Source organism: Bos indicus x Bos taurus, chromosome 21 (genome assembly GCF_003369695.1).
Source record: "Bos indicus x Bos taurus breed Angus x Brahman F1 hybrid chromosome 21, Bos_hybrid_MaternalHap_v2.0, whole genome shotgun sequence".
NCBI classification, from domain to species: domain Eukaryota; kingdom Metazoa; phylum Chordata; class Mammalia; order Artiodactyla; family Bovidae; genus Bos; species Bos indicus x Bos taurus.
Window position 1 is genome coordinate 45,835,703 of NC_040096.1, and position 27,716 is coordinate 45,863,418.

At 35.2% G+C, this 27,716-nt stretch overlaps 1 protein-coding gene across 9 annotated transcripts in view; it reads right to left on the reverse strand.

The window, feature by feature from the left end:
• RALGAPA1 (Ral GTPase activating protein catalytic alpha subunit 1) overlaps positions 1–27,716 on the reverse strand; it is a 211,631-nt gene that overhangs the window by 117,333 nt on the left and 66,582 nt on the right. For all 9 annotated transcript variants that reach the window (XM_027521477.1, XM_027521472.1, XM_027521476.1 and 6 more), the window contains 6 exons: positions 20,103–20,300; positions 17,627–17,764; positions 12,622–12,770; positions 9,483–9,612; positions 7,551–7,788; positions 6,181–6,342 (listed from right to left, as the gene is read on the reverse strand). In XM_027521477.1, coding sequence (XP_027377278.1) covers positions 6,181–6,342; positions 7,551–7,788; positions 9,483–9,612; positions 12,622–12,770; positions 17,627–17,764; positions 20,103–20,300 — 1,015 coding nt within the window. The remainder of the gene's footprint in view (positions 1–6,180; positions 6,343–7,550; positions 7,789–9,482; positions 9,613–12,621; positions 12,771–17,626; positions 17,765–20,102; positions 20,301–27,716) is intronic.

Genomic DNA, 27,716 nt, shown 5'->3' on the forward strand with positions numbered 1-27,716 from the left:
CATGGCTTTATGAGTCCATAATATATTTGGTCTTCTTTTCTTCTTGACACTCCTTCATATATAAAATGTCATCTCATCTGTGAAGCTTTAAGACTTTCCCACATAGTTAATTTACTAGCAATACAGCAGTTAGCAAAACAAACAAGAATTCCTCTTTTTTACAAAGCTTACAATCTATTTTTAGTGGACTGTACATTTTATATGCCTCCCAGTTTTTCAAAGGCAAAAACTGTTATCTTCTTCTTATCTCCGGTGCCTGGCACATATGAGCTCAATAAATCTTTACTGACTGAGTACCTATATTTGGATAAGCACAGCAAAATCATTTGAAAAAAAAACTAAAGTTTTAATTGTGAACATATAGAAGAGAAAACCAAAAAAATTACTAACCAAAAACAAGATGCATGTCATAGAGTTTATCACTGGAAAAGAATAATCTAAGAGTCCCTATTCCCCAAATTTATTAATGCTAGCAAAATAACAGATTCTTTAAGAGTAGCTTTTTTATGTATATGTGTAGCAAAATGTGGAAGGTTGGAATATATTCAGAAAAGGCAACAACGTGCCTTCAGTGTATGACTTCCCATGTATTATATTAAAGGTTAAGTGTATTTTAAATGGAAACCATATACAGAATGTCAGAGTCTGACCCTACTCATTTTTCTGCTGGCTTCCTCTCCCTCTTGTGAAAGTGGTCAACAATTTTATGATCCAATTTGAAATAAGTTATGTTGACTTCAAGATAATCATTCCTTAAAACTTGTTAGAACAAAGATATAAACACAAAGGTAAAACCTAAAGTGCTGCTTATCAACACAAAACGTAAAATACCATCTACAGTGATAATCAGATGTGATGAAAAAGAGATATTTCTTTTAGAACCAAACTGAATCAAATTCTCGATTCCACAGATGAATTACAAGCTGTCTTGATGTTTTCCCCCTTGGGTTAGGTAATTCCTTGGAAATAACAATTCTTTCTATTCTTTCTTTTCTACCACCAACTTGAAGCAAGAGCTTGGGCATTTCCCTTGGAACTTTCCCCATAATCACTATGATATAAGTTTGTGTGCTATGATCCTGAATGAATTCTTCAAAAAGACACCCCTCCGTCTGTTACTATCTTTATGTTTACCTGGAAATCTGTTAAGTGCCACACAGCTGTGCAATCTACACTATGGAAAATAACAATGAATTAGCTACAGAGATTTTGGGGGACTTACTAATTTAAAGCTTGTATCACAGAATCTCTGTAAAGCTACTGAAACTGGCCCAACTTCAATGAATTACCCTACAATGGTCTCTTAAGTGTTCAAGTGAAAGGAACTGTCACACATCTCTCACTGTAAATCAAATGCTATAAATAGAAATAATTAAGTTTAGTGAGGAAGACAAGTAAACAGTCAATATAGGCCATGAGCTAGACTGCTTGCTCCCAACAGTCAAATTGTAAATGAGAAGGAAAAATTATTGGAGAAAATTAAGACTGAAGAGACAAATAAGAAAGCAACACAGTCTAATTGCTGGTAAGGAGAAAGTTATTTGGAAATATCAAACCAGCCACAACATTCCTTTAAGCGAAATCCTAATCCAGAGTGAGGCCCTAACTTGCTTCAATTCTAAGAAGGCTGAGAGAGTTGAAGAAGCTACAGAAAAGTTTGAAGCTAGCAGAGTTGATTCATGAGATTTAAGGAAAGAAGCTACCTTCATAACATAAAAGTACACAAGCAGCAGCAAGTGGTGAAGTAGAAGCTGCAGTAAGCTATCCAGAAGATCTAACTAAGATCATTAACGAAGGTAGCTACATTATACAACAGATTTTTTCAATGTGGACACAACAGCTTCTACCAGAAGAAGCCATCAAGGACTTTCATAACTAGAGAAGTTACTGCCTGGTTTCTAAGCTTCAAAACATAGTGTTATTAACAAAAGTCTATAGTTTACATTAGGGATCACTCTTTGTGCTGTACATTCTACAGGCTTCTAACAAATGTATAACATGTATACACAATTATAGTACCATACAGGATAGTTTCACTGCTCTATTTAAACCCTCTGTGCTCCACTTATTTCTCCCTCCTCACTGGCCTGCTTTCCACTCCTTGGCAATCAGCAATCTTTTTACTGTCTCTTCAGTTTTCCCTTCTTCATAATATCATATAGTTGTAATCACCATGTATATAACATTATCAGATTGGTTTCTTTCACTTAGCAATAGCATTCGGAACTCTTGCATATTTTTTTCCATGTCCTGATAGCTCACTGTACCTTTTCAAAGAATAATATTCTACTGTATAGATGTACCACAGTTTGTCAAATCATTTACTTATTTAAGAATATCTTGGTTGATTCTGAGTTTTGGCATAAATTCCAAGTCTATGAATAAAGCTGCTACAGATATTTGCATGCCAATGTTTGTGTGGACATATGTTTCCAACTTACCTGGATAAAAGCTAAGGATGGTTTGATTCTACAGTAAGAATATATTTACTTTTCTAAACTACGAAACCATCTTCCAAAGTGGCAGTACCATTTTGCAGTCTCACAACCAATGAGAGTTACTGTTGCTCCATATCCTTGTCAGCATTTGGTGTTATAAATGTTCCGGATTTCAACCATTCTGATAGATATGTAGTGGTATTTCATTGTTTTAGGGCAATTTAATTTCAAATACTATAGACTAAACCTATAGACATATCCACATACAAGCACAAGTTATAGAAGTATACATAACTATATTCTGTGTCATTTTTAACACCGCAAAACTAGAAATAAACTGAAAGCCCATCTTCAGGATACAAGTTAAATTATGGTACTGTTATGTAACATACATCTGATGCAAGGCGTTTTGACATTTTCTGATATGCAATAATCATTAAGATACAGCATTACAGCTTGACTTCATCTCCTTGCACTCTTGTCTTTCTTACCCTACACTTCACTCACTCTGGCCTCTTTCAGTTCAGTCAGTTCAGTCGCGTCTGATTCTTTGCGACCCCATGAATCGCAGCACGCCAGGCCTCCCTGTCCATCACCAACTCCCAGACTTCACTCAGACTCACCTCCATTGAGTCAGTGATACCATCCAGCCATCTCATCCTCTGTCGTCCCCTTCTCCTCCTGCCCCCAATCCTTCCCAGCATCAGTCGTCCCCTTCTCCTCCTGCCCCCAATCCCTCCCAGCATCAGAGTCTTTTCCAATGAGTCAACTCTTTGCATGAGGTGGTCAAAGTACTGGAGTTTCAGCTTTAGCATCATTCCTTCCAAAGAAATCCCAGGGCTGATCTCCTTGCAGTCCAAGGGACTCTCAAGAGTCTTCTCCACCACCACAGTTCAAAAGCATCAATTCTTCGGCGCTCAGTCTTCTTCACAGTCCAACTCTCACATCCATACGTGACCACAGGAAAAACCATAGCCTTGACTAGATGGACCTTTGTTGGCAAAGTAGCTTTTGAATATGCTATCTAGGTTGGTCATAACTTTCCTTCCAAGGAGTAAGCGTCTTTTAATTTCATGGCTGCGGTCACCATCTGCAGTGATTTTGGAGCCCCCCAAAATAAAGTCTGACACTGTTTCCACTGTTTCCCCATCTACTTCCCATGAAGTGATGGGACCTGATGCCATGATCTTCGTTTTCTGAATGTTGAGCTTTAAGCCAAGTTTTTCACTCTCCTCTTTCACTTTCATCAAAAGGCTTTTTAGTTCCTCTTCACTTTCTGTCATTAGGGTGGTGTCATCTGCATATCTGAGGTTATTGATATTTCTCCCGGCAATCTTGATTCCAGCTTGTGTTTCTTCCAGTCCAACGTTTCTCATGATGTACTCTGCATATAAGTTAAATAAGCAGGGTGACAATATACAGCCTTGACGTACTCCTTTTCCTATTTGGAACCAGTCTGGCCTCTTTACTCTTCCTTAAATAACAAAGCACACTCTTAGACTAGGGCTTTTATTCTTTTCATTCTGCCTCGAACACTTTTCCCTAGATGCTTCCTCTCAGTTTATTCAGGTCTCTGTTCTTATATGATTAGACAGGCCTTCACTGACCTCCCTATCTAACAGTCCCATTTCTCTATCCTTATACTCTTGCCCCTTACCCTATTTTACTTTTCTTCATAGCACATAATACTGCCTGATGTTTGGTTTATCTGCTTATTATGGGTCTCCCCTGACACAAGAATTGTCAGCTTCAATGGAGTTTATTAAGTTTGTTCTCACATGTATCCTCAATGCTTGTAACAAAGCTTCCACTGTAAGTAGAAGTATTTTTCATTTGAATGACTAAAAGCCATGCATACATTATAGTATATGCACAATTTTAGAAAAATCCTCAAAAACTAGTAATAGCAGTTATCTCTAATGGGGTGACCTGGGTGGGTGAGGAGCAGTGATGCAGGAATGACTTATTAGAATACATATATGCTTTATCACAGTTTGAATTTTTAACTATGTACATTCCCTAAAAACATAAAAAATTAAAAATTTAAGAAAATATATGTCTAAAGAATATCCTAATTTAATGTGTTTCCCTTTTAGTATTTTCTAAATACTTTATGTAGGCACCTTTCTGAACAAAATTTATTATGCATTAAACTTTTGATTGGTCAGTCCAATGAACAAGCCAGATAAGATTTTGACAGAGTATCAGAAAGTAATTAGTCAGGCATGCACTTAAGATGAGTATTTTAATCATTATATGCTTTTATAAAGATTAGAAATATGCCATCATGTTAGCTATGATTTCTTCTCATTAGATACCTAAGATGTTTTTACGCTTCCTTAAACTTTTATCTTTCACATTAAGCATAAATCAGAAAAATATATATAACCTTTAAAAAATATTCTATTTTTAAGTAAAATAAAGTAAAATTTTAAACTTAGAATTCCTTCTTAACCAATACAGAAATATTTTCTATACATGTGACCTTAACATAAAATGAAGAAAGGCATTTCAGATGTAATCAACATGTTCCATAAGAATTTCAAAATATAATTCTATACCAAAATATCCAAGTATTATATTCATTTTTATCCAGTATCCTTTTTCCTTGTATAATTTCTTATTCTTCTTGCTTGACATACAATCAATATAATTCTATGGTTATTTTACAGGCAGGAGACAACTGTGAAAATATTCTTTTGAACAATTTTAAACTAAACGTTTTAAATTCTTTTAAAACCTTTAATTTCCTTCTTTTCTTTTACTTGTTTCTTCCTTTAGAACTCTAATTCTTAACACTTTAGAACACCTCCTTTATAGAAGACATATCTTACAATTTTAAATTTATTTAAAATAAGTGTTTTTCATAGACTCTATAAAATATAGATACATTCCCACAGAAAACTCCACTTTCACAGAATCAGATTGCAAAGCCTAAAGTAACTTCTAGCAATTTTTGTTTCAGGCATATGAGATACTATCATTCCAACTACACAGATGAAGTAAATAAAGTCTAGAAAGTTCAGTAAATTATTCAAGGTTATCGAGCTATTTAGTGATGAGAGTGAAAAGAGATCAGGACAAAGTGCTCTTGCTTTTCACTGCAGCACTCTTTCTACTATGATGAAGACCAGGTTTTAAATCTGAGAAGAAAGGAGCAAGACGGTAACTAGGTCCACAGATGCCAAGTGATCTCACATCCAGAAATTCTTTCCGTCACTGCCCTCTGTGGATATTTCCAAGACTAGAAAGGTCTTCCCTACTTGTTAAAGGCAGCAAGGAACCCAGCAATATACTCTACCTTGGCCTCAGCTGTCTATAAGCAGAAAATGTAAATTCCTCACTGGAAGTCTGTGAAGCCAATACAATTATATAAATGTAGCACTGAAAATAAGCTACCCTATTTTTTCATGTTTATTAGAAACTACATCAGTTAATGCATGAGTTCTGTAGAGTGAATCAGAGTTCTACTTCTCAATTCTGTAAAATAACAATTTAAAATTATTGACATCAATGGTAAAATAAATTACAACAGTAATGTAAGATACATCTTACTAGCATAAAGGAATAACACAGTATGTCATCAGACTCCAAGTAGTCCTGAAATAAGTTTTGCTATAGAAGTTTTTCATTTAACAACAGAAAAACAACTGATATGAAAACTGTGTGTTTGCATACGTTGTTACTAAGAACTATAAACATATCACTGCACACAATTCTCATGATTTTAAGAAGTACATACCAACAGTTTTTTGCCGTACTATACTCCTTGCCTTTTCTGTGCCTGGGGAACCAGTGGTTGTTGCACTTCTCTGCCTCATTGGGGCTTGGCCAGGCTGATCGCGACTCCATCCTCTAGAAAATGACTTGTCAACTGAAACTTTCTGAAATTCATGTCCCACTCCTAGAAATGCAGATGTTCAATCTCAGTGCACTGTCATCTCATCAATAACTGCATCAAATTATGTATGCCATTCTGCCTCAGATTCTTAGGTTTACTCGTAAAGTAACTAGATAACATGCTTGTGTACTGAAAGGGTTTTTTGAAATTTATTGTGTAAAAATCACATTCCAAAACTGAGGCATCATCAACAATAAGTGATAATAAATCCTCTGCCACCCACTTATTTCATATAGAAGTGAAACATTTAGACAAGCAAAAAATGATAGAAAGTGAACTAACCAAAATCCATCCTGTGAAGGAAGTTACTCTATCTTTACCTGCCAATAATAGCCACTTGGGAAATAAACAGTCCAGGAAAAAGTAGTTTGGTCACATACTTACCACTTTGGACTGTTAAGTATGAAATGTGACTCGTGTCATCTCTAGATAGCAACTAATTATTAATAACAAAAAATCCTAGCAAACTCAGTATTATAAAAGTCTTCCCCGGTGGCTGAGTAGGTAAGGAATCTGTCTGCAATGCAGGAGGCCCAGGTTCAATCCCTGGGTGAGGAAGATCCCCTGGAAAAGGAAATGGCAACCTGCTCCAGTACTCTTGCCTAAAAAATCCTACGGACAGAGGGGGCCTGGCAGGCTACATCCATGGGGTCACAAGAGTCAGACATGACTTTAGTGATAGAGCACTATTACTAGCATTATAAAGACATGTTTCTTTGATATAATCACTATGTTACCGGCCCTCTCCAGCTTTTTAACATTAGATAGAAACATAATCCATAGTCAGGGAATGTTTGCTTTTAGTTAAAACTAAGGAAATGCTTTCAAAAGAATTTCCCAAGTACTTCTTATCGAATATAGTAACATGAAATCACCTTCTAAGTTTTAATAAAAAATACGTGTTTGATAAAAAGGAAGAGTGTTTTATAATTTTTCAGTTTGGTTAATTGTTAAAAATAAAATATTTAAGATTCTGGACTACTTAGCTTTATTAGATATGCACAGAACCACTGAATTTAAGGTTCTTCAAGAACAGTTACCAGGTAAGTACATGCTTCACTGTTGAAAATTTTTAACCTTCAGAGTAAATTAAGGAGGGAATAATTAAGAGAAATTATGACTTTCACCTTCACTCCTCTCCCTGGCTTGATACTCCCAGAGCAAATTATTTAAACAAATTTATATGAAGCATCTCTGTGAATAACTCTTACCTTTCCCTTTGTGCTTTTTTTGTTTCTGTTCACTCAGCTTATCCAATGGTAAATCACTGAGATCCAAACTATATAAATTTCTAGCTAAAACTTTAGTTAGTGTCTCCATAGTCAGCGACCATTCAGTGGCTAACTCTTCCCAATAGGTCAACGATGACAATACCGAGAGTAAGTCATCCCAAAGTTCCCGAGAGATGTACACATTTAGATTTGCTTTAATCCAGGCAACTATAAGAGTCTATAAAGACAAATAATCAGAAATAATAATGAAATATGTTCAAAATAAATTATTAAAAAATTATCCCCAAACTAGTAGAACTTTAAATCACATAATATCCATGATATCCTTTCTTGGTACATAATACTTATAAAAGTAACACACGCACTCATTAGCATCTACTCCAAATTTCAAAAGCTGACAATTTCCAACATTCTAACATTAGGACAAGTTACCAAAACTGAAAAGAAATCTCCCTAAAGTTTAACTACCTTTCATGGTACATTACATTAATGTTAAGTACATGTTGTTCAAAAAGAGACAAGTCTCCACATTATTACAGGTTGAAATAACTGAGTAATTAGTAGTTACTGAACTAACTACTAACATTCTCAAAAAAAGATTGAAATCACTAACTACACAATTTGAATATTCTAAAAGAAAAAGTTACTAGAGATGTATTTAACTTATTGATACATGTTTCTGAAAATTTGTATGTAAACTTGATAAAATTAAATTTGACTTTAAAGACACCAGTGGAATTAAAGGTGTTCCGTACAAATTCAATCATAGAATAAAAAACTTATTTATAAAAGGGCAGAAATTAATGATCAGACTATACTCTTGAGACTTTATAGAATTCTACTGAAGATAAAATCCTATTGAAGAAATAGTCACAAAGTGTTTTAAAAACATAACTCAACAAATTTTACATAAGTTTAACATTAAACATAAAGATAAAAATAAGCAGAGTTTATGACATAAAACAGTAATAACTAGTGCTTTCCACTCCATTCAGAGAACAAAAATATTATTCCATATAGCAAGCTAAAATTGTATCATCCAATAGCACTCACCATGATGAGTGCTATAGTTCTAATGATGGGGGGGGGGGATAAAAGACTAATGGTCAAAAGGAATTTAAATAATAAATGTAGCTGATTTGAAAGACTTATTCACTATCAACACAGAATTTTAGGTAAACTAGCACCATCTGGGAAAAAAATATTAAATTGAAAAGCTACACTAAATGGCCAAGACTTAGATCTGAGATAGTTTTTATCCTTGACATTAAGAGCCATTTTATCCATGTGTTTATATTTAATGTTTTGTCTTTAAAAAAACATTATTTTGCTTTTTGTTCTCCAAATAATCTATTACACATGTAAAGTCAGTACTCTATCCTTGGGTTGGAAAACACAACATGTAATTCCTATATCATCAACTACTACTGATACTTCAAATGAAGACGTGAAGAGGATAAAGTCTAACAGTATATCGTGGTGGGAAAGAATCTTGATTTACTTTTTTTTAAACTACAGAACAACTTAAAAGAAGTTTTGTTTTTCTAACAACGCCAGAGACTTGGAAACTCATAACGCAAACAATCAAATCATTACCACAAAGCCTTCTGGCATCTTTTTGCAATCATATGAAAGTGTACCCCACAAGAAATAAAGTAAATGTCATCAGTTTAACACTTTTTTTCATAGGCCTGACTGGTATCTCATCTATTCTGCTAGGCTGTTAGTTTGTATGTATGGCAAACATACTACTAGATATACAACTTTTATTTGGCTCTACAAAAGCTCCTTTAATATGATTTCTGATTTAAAGCTTTTTTCCCCAAGAAACAAGTTCAGGGCTCAATGAATCTTAAGAAAAAATACGTATCTATCCACCTATTTATCTATTTATTTATTTATTTTTATTGCCTGGAAAAGTGGTCCTGCAAGTCGACCTGCCAAAGTCATGTTTTTTTTCCCCTGGAACTGCAGAAAAGCTTGTGATGGCATCTTCAGTACAGATTCCGTGACTCTGAGCAACACAAGCAGCATCTGTTCCCTTAAAGTAAAAAAATCAATTAATGTTTCCTTCTTGCATATGTTTGCTTTTGGTTAATGAATAACTTTGAAATTAATATTTGCTATAAAAATGGTATTATCTTTCAATAATTCAAATATCAAATATCTTTCAAATTTTCCGAATTCTTTATATATTAAAATATAAATTTTCATTTTACAAATCTACACAAGCCATTTTTCAGCCATAATACCTCTCCATCAAATAAAAATTTGTACAAAAGCTGATGAATTAGGGGTGAGAATATGGAGACTGCTCCCATCCCCCCTTACGGAGCTGTTTGAAGAACACTCATTTGTCTTTACAATACAGTTCTACCTTGATGCCTGTCTACCTCACTCATCTTTACAACATTAGAAACTTCGTATCTAGAATTGTACCAGGTTCAATTTCAAAAACTGCATGATACTTTAAGACTAAAAGATCACAATGAGCCTGATGAGAAAGCAAGGATTATTACTCCATTGCTTCTTTCTGTCCTTTTTAGTTTGGTCATCTTTCAACTCTTTATCCTCGATGTGTACTGCAAGTCACCCAATCCTATTATATTATCCTTACCATGCCTCTCTTTCCTTAACGCTTAATATTAAGACCATAAAACTACCTTATTTGCACCTGGTAACTCAAAAACTGACCCAACCATATGCCAAAAAAAAAGTTTGAGAAGGGGATTTGGGCGGGTATATAGACAGACTAATAGCCCAAGTCTCTATCACAGCTTCCTCTTCTTTGGCTTGTCTGCAGGCCCATTCTGGGCACAGCAATATGTGGGACAGTCCATGTGAGAAATGTGCCAGAGGCAGCAAGAGGTCCCAGATGTAGGTATCACGGTTTTCTGGCAAGTGAGGGTAGAATTAAATATAAAAGTATCACTCAATAAACAGTGTCTGAACTTACTAACTAAATAAATATATGTATTCAGCTCATAAAGTAAAAATCAGAGGTAATGTATTTGTAACCTTTAGGCTTCCAGTTTCACTATATGAAACAAAAAGCCATTTAAAGTCAACTACACATTCAATAAATAATGGATTTTCCAAGTAAAACTTTCTGATTTGTGGTCAAGCTCCAATTCACTCATATATCTAACTTTTCACTTTATAATACAATAATGAATTATAAAGTCCTGTAAATTCAATGTAAATATGTGAGTAATCTTTCACAATGCTATGACTTCAAGGGAACTTACAAAAATTTTTAAACTGTGTTCCATACAGAAGTCTCTCACTTTAACCTGGCTCAAGACCACTGATTGAAAGCATACGAAAAGAAAAAAAAGGGAGGGACTAACAAAGAATGGTTCAAAGTAAAAGTTATTGGCGGACAATAACTTGGGCTCTGAAGTCAAAAGGACCACAGTTCAAAACAAAGCTGTGTGAACAATGATAAATTACTTAATTTCTTTGTGCCTAAGAATCACCATGTAAAATTATCTACCTTATGGGGGTGCTACAAGGATTAAGAAAAAATTAGATGTAAAAAGATTAAAAAGATGTGACACAGAAAAGTGCTCCAAATAAGTTAATAACAGTAACTACTTCTAACTATATCAATATGGATAATAAAGTTTTTTTTTTAAATAAAACTATTTTCTATATGTAACAAAACAAACTAGGCATATTGTTTTACTAAGTACTCCTACTTTTAAAGAATGAGTCAAAAGAGGAAAATTATATACATAATAAGGATGTTTACTGTCCTTCTCTCCTCCAACAACAAAACAAGTAACTACATGTCCACCAAGAGGTGGTTAGTTAAGGTTTGGTGCATACACACGGTATAACACTATGTGACTCGATGTGGTTTGGTCAGCCAAATGTTCACCAAAGGACAAACGATGATTACCTGTAGAGAACGAGCGTCCAGGAAACTTTTATTTTCTTTCTACAACTTTTCTTTGTTTGAATTTTACAATGAACAAGTATCTTTACAAAAACTGAAGAACTGCTCTTCTCATCTCTCTAAAAGTCCTTTTTTTATTTCAATTAAATTTTTATAGAGTATCTATAATATATGATACTATGCTAAGAAATGTAGGAAATATAAAAACAAGACAGCCAGTATATACCTTGTAGACCATCTTAATTCAGTGAGGTAAAAGACATGTATACAAGTAATTTAGGAACTAAGGCAATTCTGAAAAGATCTACAACACAGGTGGTGCTATTTTAACCATCTCATCCTCATCTCTGTTGTAGATCTTGTCAAAATTGTCTTAGTTCCTAAATTACTTGTATATGTGTCCATCACCAACTGAACGGACATAATTTCAGCTAACTCCAGGAGATGGTAAAGGACAGGGAAGCCTGGCATGCTGCAATCCAGGGGTTTGCAAAGAGTCAGACACAATTTAGTGACTGCAAAACCACAAAATGAAAGAGGTAAAAACACAGAATGAAAGGAAGAGAACTGAAAGAGGGAGAGTATGTGAGGAAAGGAAGGTAGAATCTAAGGATAGTTATGGTAACAACAAGAAAAGATGACAGGAATTAGATTCTCTAAAGAAAAGTTCAGACTGCTTAAGAGAGAGCAAACCTGATAAAGCTGGCAGGTAGGATTGCATCCTGCAGGACAGAATTTAGGCTTGAGAAAGGGCTAGAAAAGTAGTCAGGAGCCTGACTGTAAAAGGCCTTGAATATCAGGTTCAGGAATCAAGCAGTCATACATTCAAACATTTATTTAATCATTCATTCAAACATACATAAATTCATTTATTCATACATGCATGCCAGTATTCATTCTTGGGGAAGGCCATCAATGCCCACTTTAGAAAGATAAACAAAGGGATCTTGTAAAGTCTGATCAAAGATGTTTGAGATAAAGTGAAGGAGAACATTGTTGCCATCATGATTATTACCTAAAATATTACAGTCATTCATTAATAATGGAAGCCTGTACAATATTGTTACAAGCCCTATTCAGACACTATTCCTCTAGAAATTACTATGTGCATATACACTTTAAAAAAAAAAAAAAAAAGCATTTTTTTACCAAGTCTTTTTGTCCATTGATACTTGCACAACCATGAACCGATAAATGTTAAGAATTCGTTTACACATATCTGTGTGCTCATCCAGAAGACTTTTTATCTCATTTGCAGGTTCAAGAAGAAATATGTTTGAAGAGTTTATAATAAACACCTAAAGTAAAACAAATCATAAGCTGTTTGTTACAAAATTTAAAGGGAAAAAATTCAAGATGCTAGGTGATCTACAACAAACTTAAAAGCATTAGACTATAGGTTAATTCTAATCCTGCTTCTACCACCAGCTTGATATGGGAAATTAAAATTCATTCAATCTATTTTTATGTTTATCTAGACAAATATACAATTACTAGCAGGTATTGAAAGAAAATAAACCAAGTGAAAAACAGCAATTTTTAAAAGTGAGTCTTTAACAAAATAACCTTATTACTGTCATAAAATGGAAAGAATAAAAACAGTTTAGGATAAAAGAGGATAGATACCTCAATCAAGATGATAGATACCTCAAACAAGGTGAACTTTCTGAATGAGGTGTTCAAAATCATCTATTTTCTTTTTTCATGTTTATTGATTATGTATGCATATCTGTTTTGTTAATAACAGACTGCATATTACAGTACTACTAATCAGGATCTATCAATATGTATCTTTAATTAAATTTATTATAATATCATTAATTATACTTTGTTATAGAGGACAAAGTTGTTATATTAGTGACAGGTATGTGCAAAGGTTCTCAAAACACTTTGGAGGAATAGAACATTACATTTATTGTGAACCAAGAACATTACATCTTCCATACCCACAATTCTGATTTAAATTCCCTGGATGAACTCTGTAACAAAAGATAGTTGTAAAATCATGTGAGCAAAGAACACTTAAGCTAACTTTAAAATTGTGGAAAGAGCTGACTCTGTAGGTCTACCAACACTGACTTGCAAAAGAGAGGCACAAATAACATTAGAAATAAAATAAGAATGTACTTACATACCCAGTGGAGAATTTTAAAATGATAGTTTAGTGAATAACTTTATGCCAGTAAAACTGAAAATTTAATAAAATGGGTATTTTGTAGATAAAACATAAACTGCCAAAACTGACTCAAGAAACAGTAGAAAAGAGGTACAATACAAAGACAGTGAACTGCTAATCAAGGTATCCCTGATCCATCCCTAAACACCAGGCCTACGCTGCTTTACAGGCAGAGTTTTGTCCAATTTTTCCCAAAAATGATCCCTATTGTACATAAAATGTTTCAGAAACAAAAAAAGAAAAAAAAACACTACCAAATTTATTTTTATAAAACTATAACCCAGTTATCAAAACCAGATAAGGACTATATAACAAAAGTAAGAGGTACTTCAGAACACACAGACGAGAATCTTCAAAAAATAGCAATTCAACTCAAGCAAAATATAATACTTTATGACCAAGGAATATTTACCTCAGAAATATAAGAATGCCTTGACATCAGCAAAATTTAATAATATAATGTACCCTATAAAAAGTTGGCTTAAAGCTCAACATTCAGAAAACTAAGATCATGGCATCCGCTCCCATCACTTCATGGGAAATAGATGGGGAAACAGTGGAAACAGTGTCAGACTTTATTTTTGGGGGCTCCAAAATCACTGCAGATGGTGACTGCAGCCATGAAATTAAAAGACGCTTACTCCTTGGAAGGAAAGTTATGACCAACCTAGATAGCATGTTCAAAAGCAGAGACATTACTTTGCCAACAAAGGTTCGTCTAGTCAAGGCTATGGTTTATCCTGTGGTCATGTATGGATTTGAGAGTTGGACTGTGAAGAAGACTGAGCGCCGAAGAATTGATGCTTTTGAACTGTGGTGGTGGAGAAGACTCTTGAGAGTCCCTTGGACTGCAAGGAGACCCAACCAGTCCATTCTGAAGGAGATCAGCCCTGGGATTTCTTTGGAAGGAATGATGCTAAAGCTGAAACTCCAGTACTTTGGCCACCTCATGCGAAGAGTTGACTCACTGGAGTCAACTGGGAGGGGTTGGGGGCAAGAGGAGAGGGGGATGACAGAGGATGAGATGGCTGGATGGCATCACTGACTCGATGGACGTGAGTCTGAGTGAACTCTGGGAGTTGGTGATGGACAGGAAGGCCTGGCGTGCTGCGATTCACGGGGTCGCAAAGAGTCGGACACGACTGAGCAACTGATCTGATCTGATCAACAGATTAAAATGTGAAAAGGTAGAATCATCACATTGCATCAAGAAAAGCACTTAGCACTTATTCATTTTTTTAAAATTTAGCACACTAAGAAAAAAGGTAAAATTTCTTAAATCTGAAAAAGAGTATTTATCAGGAACTACAGCAAATATTTTAACAGCAATTGAACTTGAAAAGTTCTGCCTGAACCTGAATATATGGAAGTAATGCCAAAAGTCAAGAACAAGACAAGGATTCCTCACTATCATCTCACTGTCCCGTGGAACCCAGTAAGCAAAGGAACTGATAGGGAGCAGAAAATGAATATAAATAAGGATGACTTAAAACAGAAAAGACAAAGGTCAACTATGTAGCAACCTGGAAGAAAAATGTTCCTAAGAAAAGGAAAAGCAAGTTTAAATGACCTGAGGTGAGAGCTGGCCTAGCATACGTGAGGACTACCAAGTATAGAGTGAAGTGAGGAAGGGGAAAAGCAGTGGGAGGTGCGTTGAGAAACAGCCAGAGCACATGAAGCAGAGTTTCTTATACTGCCAATGGTGAGGTACAGGGTTTTCCCCCGAGTCTTTTGCAGACCAATCTTATTGTAAAATACAGTTTAAAAAAATGAATAGGATAAAGGAAATGAGAAAAAGACATGCAAAATACAAACCCAAACTTCTCATCAGAATCAAGGGATATTAAATGACTTAAGTTTCTAAACTTTCACTCTCAATTTTGTAAGTACCTGTGGGCTGGCACTAGTCTGTGGACCACATACTTTGAGAAGCAATGATGTAAAGGCTTGATAGATCACTGGGAAAACTGATAATGAAAAGTCAACAGAGGCTTTGGAACAGAAAAATGACATGATCTGATTTATGGGATCCCTCTGGCTATTGGGTTGAGAATATACCAGGGTGATGGCAGGTGCAAGACCAGAAGCAAGAATAGTAATTAGAAATTTATTGCAATATTCCCGATGAAAGATTATTGAGGCCTGAACAAAAGAAGTAGTGTAGTGCCGAACAGTAGTCAGATTCTAAATAGATTCTGAAAGTTGACAGGATTTGTTGTCAAATTAGATATAGGGTATAAAAGCAACACAGGAAATAAGATGGCCTGAGCAACTGGAAAACAAGAGCTGCCATCAAATGAAATGAGAAAAACTGCAGGAAGACCATGTTTGTTGAACAAGATAAGTCAAGTTTTAGATATGTCAAATTTAAGATGTCTATTAGATAGTCAAGTGAAGATGCCAACTTGGCATTTGAATATTTGAGTTCAGGACTCTTAAGAATTCAGATAATAAGTCTCAGACTAGAAATAAAAAGTCTAAGTTGCAGTGTAGAGATGACACTTAAAGCCCTAAGAATGGATAAGATCAGTAAGACATCAATAAGTTTACATAGAAAAGAGAGCCAAGAACTGGTTCCTGGGTACTTCAACATGAAAGTTCGGAAACATTTTGAAAAATCAGTAAAAAAAAAAAAAAGAAAAGAAAACAAAAACCTAAGAAGTAGCCAGTGAGTTAGGAGAAAATAGAAAAACAGGAGGGTATGATATTGGGCACCTCATGCGAAGAGTTGACTCATTGGAAAAGACCCTGATGCTAGGAGGGATTGGGGGCAGGAGGAGAAGGGGATGACAGAGGATGAGATGGCTGGATGGCATCACTGACTCGATGGACCTGAGTCTGAGTGAACTCCGGGAGTTGGTGATGGACAGGGAGGCCTGGTGTGCTGCGATTCATGGGGTCGCAAAGAGTCGGACACAACTGAGCGACTGATCTGATCTGATCTGATGATATCTGAAGGCCATCTGAAGAATGGTTTTAACAGAGAGGAATGATCTACTCTGTAAAATGCTGACAAATCTGGTAAAATTAGGACTGAAAAACTCCATGTGATTTAACAATGGAGAAGTCACATGTGGCCTTGACAAGAACAGTAAGATTTAAAATATGAATAAATACAACGAACTAAAAATCAGTAACAAAAAAAAAATCCAAAAGGATAATGGAAAAACATTAATAGGCCATACATAAGAAAAGATACTCGGTAGTGATAAAGGAAAAGTAAATTAAAACAGGGAAACACAAACTAAAAAGAATAACATTTCATATACACAGGAGCAGCAAAAATTAAAATCTGACAATATAAGCTATGAGGAAGAGACAAGGAAATAAGAACTTATAAGCATTACTAAGGGAATGTAAAATATAATCATGCTGAAGAACAATTTGGCAATTAATAGTTAAGTAAAACTGATAACATACAAATGCTCCAACCCAGCAATTCCACTTATACATATATATCCTAGGGAAATTGTCCAACACGTACCCAAAAATACATGTATAAGAATGTTCAATGCAGCATTATCTGAATATTGATAAACTGGAAACCATCTTAAAATACCAACTTAAAAAACCATCAACACATACATACAAAAACCATCAACAAAAAATTAAGAAAATGCAAAATAATCATAAATTATAATACCACAAAGAAGTTTTAAATGAATTAACTATGGCTATATATCAATAAGAAATCTCAAAAACATAATGGATAATGTAAAAAGTTGCTGATGACAGTATACCATGACACAATTTATAAAAATTTTAAAACTGTATGGAAAAAAAATGCAATGTTTATCAATACACATTATGATATGAAGGTTAAGGAAAAAACAACATTAATAGGATATAACAGTAATTGATAAATGTGTGTGGTGGGTTCATTGTATTTAAAAAATTACACTGAAATATTGAAATATGTATTTGAAATAGTTAATGATTTTTATTTCATTTTATAAAAATAAACAAAAAGTGATCTACCTGCAAAACTGCCTGGGCACCAGCTCGTATGTTTTGTTCTATGGCTTCTTCAGAAGCATTATGAAGAAGATCTTGGTAGGTGCCATTTTTAGGCCAAGTGGAATTTCGAACATGATCAGCAACATTGGTGTCATTTTCCTGAAGCAAAATATCAAGTTAATACTTTATCAATTAAGAATGCTGTGACAAGTCAGTAAGTTCAAGAAGTAAACTGGAAAGTACTAGGTCCCTCTGTTAAACATCTCAAAATAGAAGATATCCTATTTGACTACAAAAGTAACATATATGTACACTGTAAAAAAAAAAGTTCTCAAAAAAAAAAAAAATTCTCATTGACAAAAATATAAGGAAAAAAAAAATCACCCATCAGGACCAGTCAGAAATTGTGTTATTTCAGATACGGAGACATTTTTCTACCTATCTAATGTATAAACCTCCCATCTTACACTTACACATTCAAAATGAGACTGTTTTGGCTTCCCTGGTGGTGCAGTGGTTAAGAATCTGCCTGCCAGTGCAGGGGACACAGGTTCCATCCCTGGTCTGGGATGATCCCACATGACGCAGAGCAACTAAGCCTGTGCACCACAATTTCTGAGCCCACAAGCCATAACTGCTGAGCCAGTATGCCTAGAGTCTGTGCTCTGCAACAAGAAGCTGCTGAAATGAGAAGCCTGCACACCACAACAAAGAGTAGCCCCTGCCCTGACTTGCCACTAGAGAAAGTCCCAGTGCAGCCAAATAAGTAAATAAATAAATCTTGAAAAGAATGGGATCGTATTATTTATAGCTTTGTAAAAGATAAATCCTCTTCTAAAGGAAATGCCAGAATCCAAATGACTTAAATAAAAGGAAATAGCTTCTATTTATCCTACTTAAGAAAAATAAAATTCCTGTTATCCAAAGATAGATGAATACAGACACTTCAAACCATTTATACTGCAGCTTTCTGCCAGTGTTAGCTGTCAAAAGTCCTGCTGATTAAGGAGTTCCCTCAGTTAAACAGAAATTTCACTCAATGTTGTTCTTTTTTTTTTTCAGTTTCTAATTTCTTTCTGCTTCTGGTCATTCAATAGTATCCAGTATCTTCATTTTTTTTTTTATTTTTTTTTTTAGTATTCTGCCTAGAACTTACAATTTTAATATATGGGAGATTTAGTCTAATCAAACTATTGTTTCATTACCAGAAGCAGTATTGTAACTCAGCTTTGTCCAAGTAGCCAATACAATATATCATGGTCTAGTCTACACTGTTCTCTTAAGCTCCATACTTCTCCATCAGGTATCTTCTGAACAGTTCTTCCTGAATGACCCACAATTCAAGACACTTAAAAGTAAATTTATACAAGCATGCTCTCCTCATTTCTACCAATCCGAATATAGCCTCCTTGGACATAATCACCATACTTGCACTTATTTTCACTCCTGTTCATGTGTGAATGGCAACTAACTTGGTTGCAAAAGAAAAAGCTTGGGACACCTTCTCATTCCTCACATATAATTAGTCATCAAAACTTGATTTCACCATCAAAGGAGCTCATAAATCTGTCTTCTCCCTTATATTTCCATTGCAACTGCCACTGTCCTCTATCAGGTGCCTATTATCTCCTTCTGGTACTTCCTAGCTAGTGTTCTTGCCTCCAGACAAGGACGCTAGCTATCTTCCACTCTAAGCTTGGTATGAGCCTTCTGAGATTTGTAACTATCCATGCCATTTTTCTATTTATGAATATTTATGAATCTTTCCAGTGTCCAGAATGTAATCAAAGTCCATCATGACAGCATACAAGTTATTAAACAGGGTCTAGTTCTTGTCTATCTCACATTTCTTATCACTCTCAACCACCAACTCTTAGCTACAGCCAAATAAAAGTATTTTCAGTGTATGTACTACAGCATCCATTTTGATTTAGTCTCACTGTTTTGTTTTGACTGGGATGTGCAGCTTGCAGGATCTTTCTTACCCAACCAAAGATGAATCTGGGCCCCAGCAGTGAAAGCACCACGTCCTAACCACTGGACCACCAGGGAATTCCCACCACAATTTAAAATATTATACCTTTTGTAATAGTATCCAATTTTGATCTAGACAATGACTGAAAGAATCAGAATACAAGCTCTTTTAAAGTTGTGACATCAAAGAGCTTTGGGATAGAGTACTGAGATAACATATTATCTAAACTGTGAAATACAATTGACTGTTGAACAACACTGGGTGTAGGGCACCAACCCTTTGAGCAGCAAACATCTGCATATAACTTATCGTTGGCTCTCAATGGATTATGTGGTACTGTAATATTTACTATCGAAATAGATCCTCATATAAATGGACCCACACAGTTTAAACTCACGTTATTCAAGGATCAACTGTATACTGAAAAGTATCTTTATCTTCCCATCTATCCCATATCATCACACTTCTGTGAAAACCTTATGTATTACACTTAGGTACTAAAACACATAAGTCTTATTTTACCTCTTCTCTTTTTTCTCCTTCTTCCATTGAAATATCATGCTCTGTGACATTGTCAATGCATGGAAGGTCTGAAGAAGAGATCACAATTTCTTCAGGCTCTTGCATGAACAAAGGTTTCTCCTCTTGCTGGATCCATTCTTGATATACTTTTACCACTTTTCTCATAGCTGCTGCTTCGCAAATTGGTAATAAAAATGCCTAGTGAAAAAAAGAGAATATAATGACACCTTTTACTTTACTGCAAACTACTAAAATATACATTTCTATCAATAAAATGTGAGATATAAATGATTCTTAAAGAGCTAAAGTAAAACAACTCATTGTCAGAAAAACCCTTTTGTTTCCAAATAATCTGTAAATACATTAAGACAAATACTTTTGGTAGGTAGATATGGATTTCCAACCGTAGGAGCAAAGATTTATTTCAATAGTGCTATTTCTGAATGAACATATTCCCTGTAATTGTGCTCCTATAAGTTTAATGTAAATACAACTTTTCATAATAAATCACATTTTTGTAGATTAAAATAAATTTTGATAAAAAGATTTTAATTTTAAAAAATGACTCTAAAAAGCAATAAAAACAGTATGTAACAAGGCAACTTAGCTTTTCACAACATATTGTTTAAAAAGGTAAGAGTTTTCTTCTGTCATTTTACACACTTAAAATTTTACAAGCTAAACAATATGGCAAAAATATTTAGACAGTTTAAAGGAATACCTTACAATTATCCTTTCCTTTCAGTATTATCTTAAGTTTAAAGATAACATTTTCCTTAACACAAAAAATCATCAGAGGAAAAAAAAAAACCCTTTTATACAATTCATACTTATAAAGGAAGAAAAGCACTCAGTCTCACTACTCAAAGTCCTTCCCTTATAATATTTGTGTTTATGTGTTAACATTTTATTGTATTTTAACAAATAAAATTGGTATTCAACTTACTTGATTTTCTTTTGTATTTGTTTCATAATGATTATCTATGAATTTCAGCTGTAAAAATCACAAAACCTTTACCTAAAACATGATACTTTCTACTCTAGAATTATCTATGAATATTTAATAACAATTATGGGGTCAAAAGACTACTTTATCTGACTGAAACTAGCCAAGAAAATAATGATGAAAAGTTCATGTGTAATATCAATAGGGTGTTTCATGTTGTTTGGTAATCCTTTTATTTATTGCTATTGATTCCCTAGAAAACTGCATTACTTGCTACTTTCCTCCATCTAACAAACCCATTCCCAAATTCTCATTCTCATGTTCTGACAGTTTAATGGTCAATGGCATAATTTTGAACATCACTGCCTGCTCTAAGACTATTTTACAACTGAAGCAACAGTTCAGATTTCCTTAAAAATACTAGAAGAAAAAAGAAAGCTCAATCTCTAAAAGTTCTATTCTCAAATACTGAAAAATTTACTTAAAAATTAGCATGAGAAGTCTCTGTATTTTCTGCTCATTTTTGTTTTGAACCTAAAGAGAGAAGTCACTCAGTCGTGTCCGACCCTTGTAGGTGACCAGGCTCCTCGGTCCATGGGATTTTCCATACAAAAATACTGGAGTGGGTTGCCATTTCCTTCTCCAGGGGATCTTTCCGATCCAGGGATCGAACCCAGGTCTCCTGCATTGCAGGCAGACTCTTTACCATCTGAGACACCAGGGAAGCCCTTAAACCTAACACTGCTCTATAAAAATAAAGCTTATTAATTTTAAAAATATTAGACCCAGAGCTACGATTTTCATTATTGCAAAAATTATCACACTATATTCCAAGTGGCTGGATGTATCTATTAAAGACAAGAGTGAATACATATCACATTTGTCCTTATAGGCCACCATACTGATTTTGCCTACACACTAAAGGATCTTGAGGAAAGACTGATCTTAGTCATGGCTAAAAATCTGATGCATAAAAACTAGAGGGTCATTTTATACATTTACAATGAAAAATAGCTGTCTCAGACCAGAACATTCAAATCCATATGAGTGAGTGAAGTTGCTCAGTCGTGTCTGACTCTTTGCGACCCCATGGACTGTATATAGCCTACCAGGCTCCTCCGTCCATGGGGTTTTCCAGGCAAGAATACTGGAGTAGGTTACCATTTCCTTCTCCAGAAGATCTTCCTGACCCATGGACTGAACCCAGGTCTCCCACACTGTAGGGAGACGCTGTACCGTCTGAGCCACCAGGGAAGTCAAATCCATATATTGGCACCTTAATCTTTCTACAAAGAAGTACCACTCACAATCAGATACAAGTATTAATTGATAATAAGGGAATCTGTCATTATAGGCAAGAATATGTGAATCAATACTCAGCCAATTTTCTCTCTACAGGTAGACCTACGAGGTCATCTCCACTTTTATGATTTTATGACCATAAAACTACATCAGAACCAGAAAACTACAGGGAGAAAAAAAATCAAAACAAGAGATAAAAAATAAGTAAAATATTTAATGGTATCAGCTTAAGGCAACCTGGTACACAGTTTTCTAATAAGTGGCTTCGCCAGTGGGATCTGATTTACTGGTAGCTAAGGCTCTCTTCTTTGGTGAAAAAATGCTAACAAACATGTTAGTCTCTGATTACTTTTTTTAATGGGCTTCCATTATTAACCAACCCAGATTGTGACAAACACATTCTTTAAAATTTAATTAATACAGTGAGCATTTAGCAGACCTGGGAATTTTTTGTCTCCTTAGAGACAAAAAGGTTAGAGAAAAATCTCCTTAGAGACAAAGAGGTTCACATTTTGTCTCAGAATACTTAATCTAATGTATGTTAACATGAATGATTCATTTTCCAAATAAAAAGAAGAGTAGAATTATTTACTTTTTTGTAAATCTCGTTAATGTTTAGCTTAATAGAAGACAGTTGGATTCTCTTATCTGCTTGCTTCCATATTAAATCTGATACAATATCGTATGCCAGGTATCCCGGGGAAAATTTCACTGTACACTTGTGAGACAGCAAGAGTGAAAAAGGTTTTGACCTTATGAACCTCAAAAGGTTCTGGGGATTTCTCAGGAGCCCCAGGTTATACTTTGCCACCCACTGCCCCCCATTTATGGAGAAGGCAATGGCAACCCACTCCAGTACTCTTGCCTGGAAAATTCCATGGATGGAGGAGCCTGGTAGGCTGCAGTCCATGGGGTCGCTAAGAGTCGGACATGACTGAGCGACTTCACTTTGACTTTTCACTTTCAAGCATTGGAGAAGGAAATGGCAACCCACTCCAGTGTTCTTGCCTGGAGAATCCCAGGGACGGGGGAGCCTGGTGGGCTGCCGTCTCTGGGGTCGCACAGAGTTGGACACGATTGAAGCGACTTAGCAGCAGCAGCAGCCCCCCATTTATGTATTTTTAAATTACATATAAATAAATCTATGGTGCTTTTAAAGGCTAAACTCTTTATGTGTTTTATTTACCTCACATCAAAGTACCTGTGGCTCCTCAGAAGTACTAACAACATACAGCACAAAGAATGGGTTTATTTATAAAATAGTGTTATTATGCCTATTCTATACTGAACTGAAGGGATATGGAGAATAATTTTATCATTTCAAATAATCTGGGCATTTACGCTTTACAGTTGTACCTTTCTTTTAAAGACACATAACATTATAGATACCCTCATCTGAGCCAGAACTCACAATCATTAAACTGGCCATAAAAAAAATTATCACCTATGTAACAAACTGTCTCAAGACTTGGCTTCTAGAAATACATGTTAGCCCAAAGCTAGCACTAACAAAGTGCCCAGCACTCAACAGTTACTGAGTTTCTTGATTAATTCACCAAATTTGATAATTCACTAAACAAATTCACCAAAATTTATTTGGTACCTAACTCACTTGCCAGGCACTATGGCTACAATGATGAATAAGTATTTATGGAGGGTAATAAGAAAGATCAAAATTAAACAAACATTAAAAAATTTCTAAAACTCAGGAGAGATGCTATGAAGGTGAGGATAGTTTTCAAAAACATCATTAAAGAGAGGTCCTTACTGAGAGTGTGTGTGTGTGTGTGTGTGTATGTACACGTGTGTGTACACCTGCTTCTGGGTGGGCAGGTGAATGGGTGAGGGTGGTCATGAAGACTTTTCTGGTGTACTCACATTTAAGCTATGATCTTAAAGGTTGAGTAGCCAGGTAAGAAGAGGAGGTGGGAAGGAAAGACAGGAAGGCTTAAGACAGGGAAACAGTTAAGTGTAATGGCTATGAGGATGAAATTATTTGAAAGACGAAAAGATAAGACATTTCTACTAAACTTACCTACAGAGGGACTTGTGCTCTAGCTGGGATTGCTAAGGGCAAAAATCATCATATGCCTATATACCTAATAATTAATGAAATATTTCTGTCTATACCACAGTATGAAACATATGAGCCTTCAAATTAAAACAGAAATTATTACACAGATTCTCCGTTATGCAAACTTATCATCAGTATTAAGCAAGTAAAAATAGCTTTTCTACTACAATCTAATCTTAGAAATTGATTCCTTTCAAAACATTAATGATTCATTGGAGTCACCATCCTAAAATCTATTTTTATTTAAGTTTTGCCTTAAAAACCACTTTTAAAAAGCAGCTGTTACAATAAAAATAACATCTCAGAGAACTTCAGTTCCCAGCAGTATTGTAAGAAAGATACCCTAGAATCTACTTGCACAGAACACCTAAAAGTTGTCACATAAAAAGTATAATATACCTTTTAAATGAATGGCTCAGCTTGTAAGGATATTCTGAGTCTAGAACAAAATGAAAGTATTGATCTAGAGGGGCGAGTAAGCAATGCAACAGGTGGGTGCTGCCTTGGACAGCCTTCAGAGCTTTGCTTTAATGCCCTCTGTGTGGACCGGAGAGACCATATAAACGTGAAACCAATCATGGGTACATCCTCAAAATAATGGTGAGCTAGGAGAGGAAGAAAAAACTTGACTCCAGAGAAGAGTCAGTGAAGAAACTTGTCTGCTGACTTCGAGTAAGGAATACCAGTCTTCCCTGGAAACTCATATTCGCAGGCTGGCTATCACCTAACTTTGAGTGCTGCAAAGTGAGAAGAATCATAAGCAAAGAATTGTAATGTAAAGCAAACCAAGGTTGACAGGACTCCTGCATACCTGAGAGAAGCAAGTGCAAATCTTTTCTGGAGGAACACATGCTTCAACTCAGGTTTTAAAGTAATTTTCATAAGATTCCAAAGAAATGTAAGCTCTGAACATAAAAATCCAAACAAACAAATGAGGGTGAATAAACAAACAACAAACAAGGCCAGAACAGCAAAAACCTAAGTTACTAGAATTATTGGAATAAGGAATGTGAATATTTTAATATGTTTTAATATTAAGAAAGTGAAAATATGAACAAATAAGCCACTGGAAAAAAATCACTATACAGATATTTAAAAACAACCAACTATTAACTTCTAGAAATTAAAATATAAATAGTATCATTAAAAACCCAATAAGGGGAATTCTATTTCCAAGACTGTGATACTGGGTAAGCAATCGTACAACTGAAAAAAATATGTAATACATTAAAAAAAATTTTTTATCTTCTTAAATGCACTGATGAGCCAAAAAGTAGGGAGAAATATTTGAAAATAAAAACTTACATGAGGTCCAAACTCAAGAGAGGTCTTAGGTGTAGCAATAAAGTGGTTTCATTTTGAGTGGAACCAATTACTCTGGATTTTATGGATCTATAGGGGCAAGGAAGAAAGAATGATAGGGAAACTTCCAAAATTGGAATTCCAAAGGAATATATATCATCAGTGAAATGCCCCGCTGGATGAAGCATAAGCTGGAATCAAGATTGCTGGGAGAAACATCAATAACCTCATATATGCAGATGACACTACCCTTATGGTAGAAAGTAAAGGGGACCTATAAGAGTCTCTTGATGAAAGTGAAAGAGGAGAGTGAAAAGCTGACTTAAAACTCAACATTCAAAAAATAAAGATCATGGCATCCAGTCCCATCACTTAAAACTGCTGCTGCTAAGTCGCTTCAGTCGTGTCCAACTCTGTGCGACCCCAGAGACGGCAGCCCACCAGGCTCCCCCGTCCCTGGGATTCTCCAGGCAAGAACACTGGAGTGGGTTGCCATTTCCTTCTCCAGTGCATGAAAATGAAAAGAGAAAGTGAAATCGCTCAGTCATGTCCGACCCTCAGCGACCCCATGGACTGCAGCCCACCAGGCTCCTAGAGTAGCCTATATTTGTTATACAGTACTGTGCAACTTACAGTTTTTTTCTGAATATTTCTTATTTTTCCCAAGCCCTGTTTCCCAGGACTTTGATCATTAAATATGTCTACCTTAAGGTTCCAAATACCTATGTCTTTATGAAAACATGTCGGGATAAATTCATTCTCTTTAATGTGACAAGCTACATTCTAAAAATGACCCCAAACCTGCTATATTGGTACAGGTTATGAAGTGTTATCTAAAGATCTGAGGGACGTTCAGGGGACAGACTCAGACCTTAGAAAGGGATTTTAAAGAATTCTAAATTCTCAAGAGAAACATTCTGGGAAGGGAAGAAGTGTTCTATAATCTAGGGCATGTTCCAGAGCCCTTGTTCTCATTAAACGTCTACCCCATTAAAAGTCTGCAAGGAAAACTGCCCATACATAGAGGCAAAGTAGATAACAGACATCTCCTCAAAAGCTGTAACCAAAAGCTAGCCTTAATACAGGTTTACACTTGTACGTTCATATTATCTGCCTGGCTTAAACTTCAGGAGTTCAGTTTAATGTGAGATTGAAGAGTTTCCTTGCATCTATCTATACGCAGTAAATGCACCTCCTCTCTGGAACAATCAATCTTTAACAAACCAAATCAAGAAACAGTTGTAAGTAGCAAAAGTTCAGAATCAAAATTCTGATCACACAATATTTCAAGAGAATATATAGCACCACGAGGAAGAACATTCAGAAACAAAATATGGCAGACTCAGACCTTTAAAGACTTCGGGAATATCAGGAGGATCAATCAGTCAATAGAAAATAAAATATAAATATAATAAAAAAAAAAAAAAGTCAGATCAATACATAAAAAGTAAGGTATGAACTAGAGACCTAAAATTGACCAGACTGGCCAACTTTCAGAAACAGTTGTAATTAGAAAAAAAGTATCCAGAATGTAGCATGGAGAGACAAAGAGATTGAAAATATATATATGTGAGATTAGTAGATGTATTAAGTGGGAAGGTTTAACACATCTTGAAATGCAAAAAAAAAAAGTTCAGAGACAATATTTTAAGAGAGAATGATGGCTGGAAATTTTCCAGAACTGTAAAATTATACTAATCCATAAATACAGTATGCCCAAAGTATCCCCTGAAGAATAAAAGGAAATCTAGACCTGAACAGTGAAAAGTGAAAGTGGAAGTCACTCAGTGGTGTCCAACTCTTTGCAACCCCATGGACTATACAGTCCATGGTATTCTCCAGGCCAGAATACTGGAGGGGGTAGCCTTTCCCTTCTCCAGGGGCTCTTCTCAACCGAGGGATCAAACCCAGGTCTCCCACATTGCAGGTGGATTCTTTACCAACTGAGCCACATAGGAAGCCCAAGAATACTGGAGTGGGTAGCCTATGC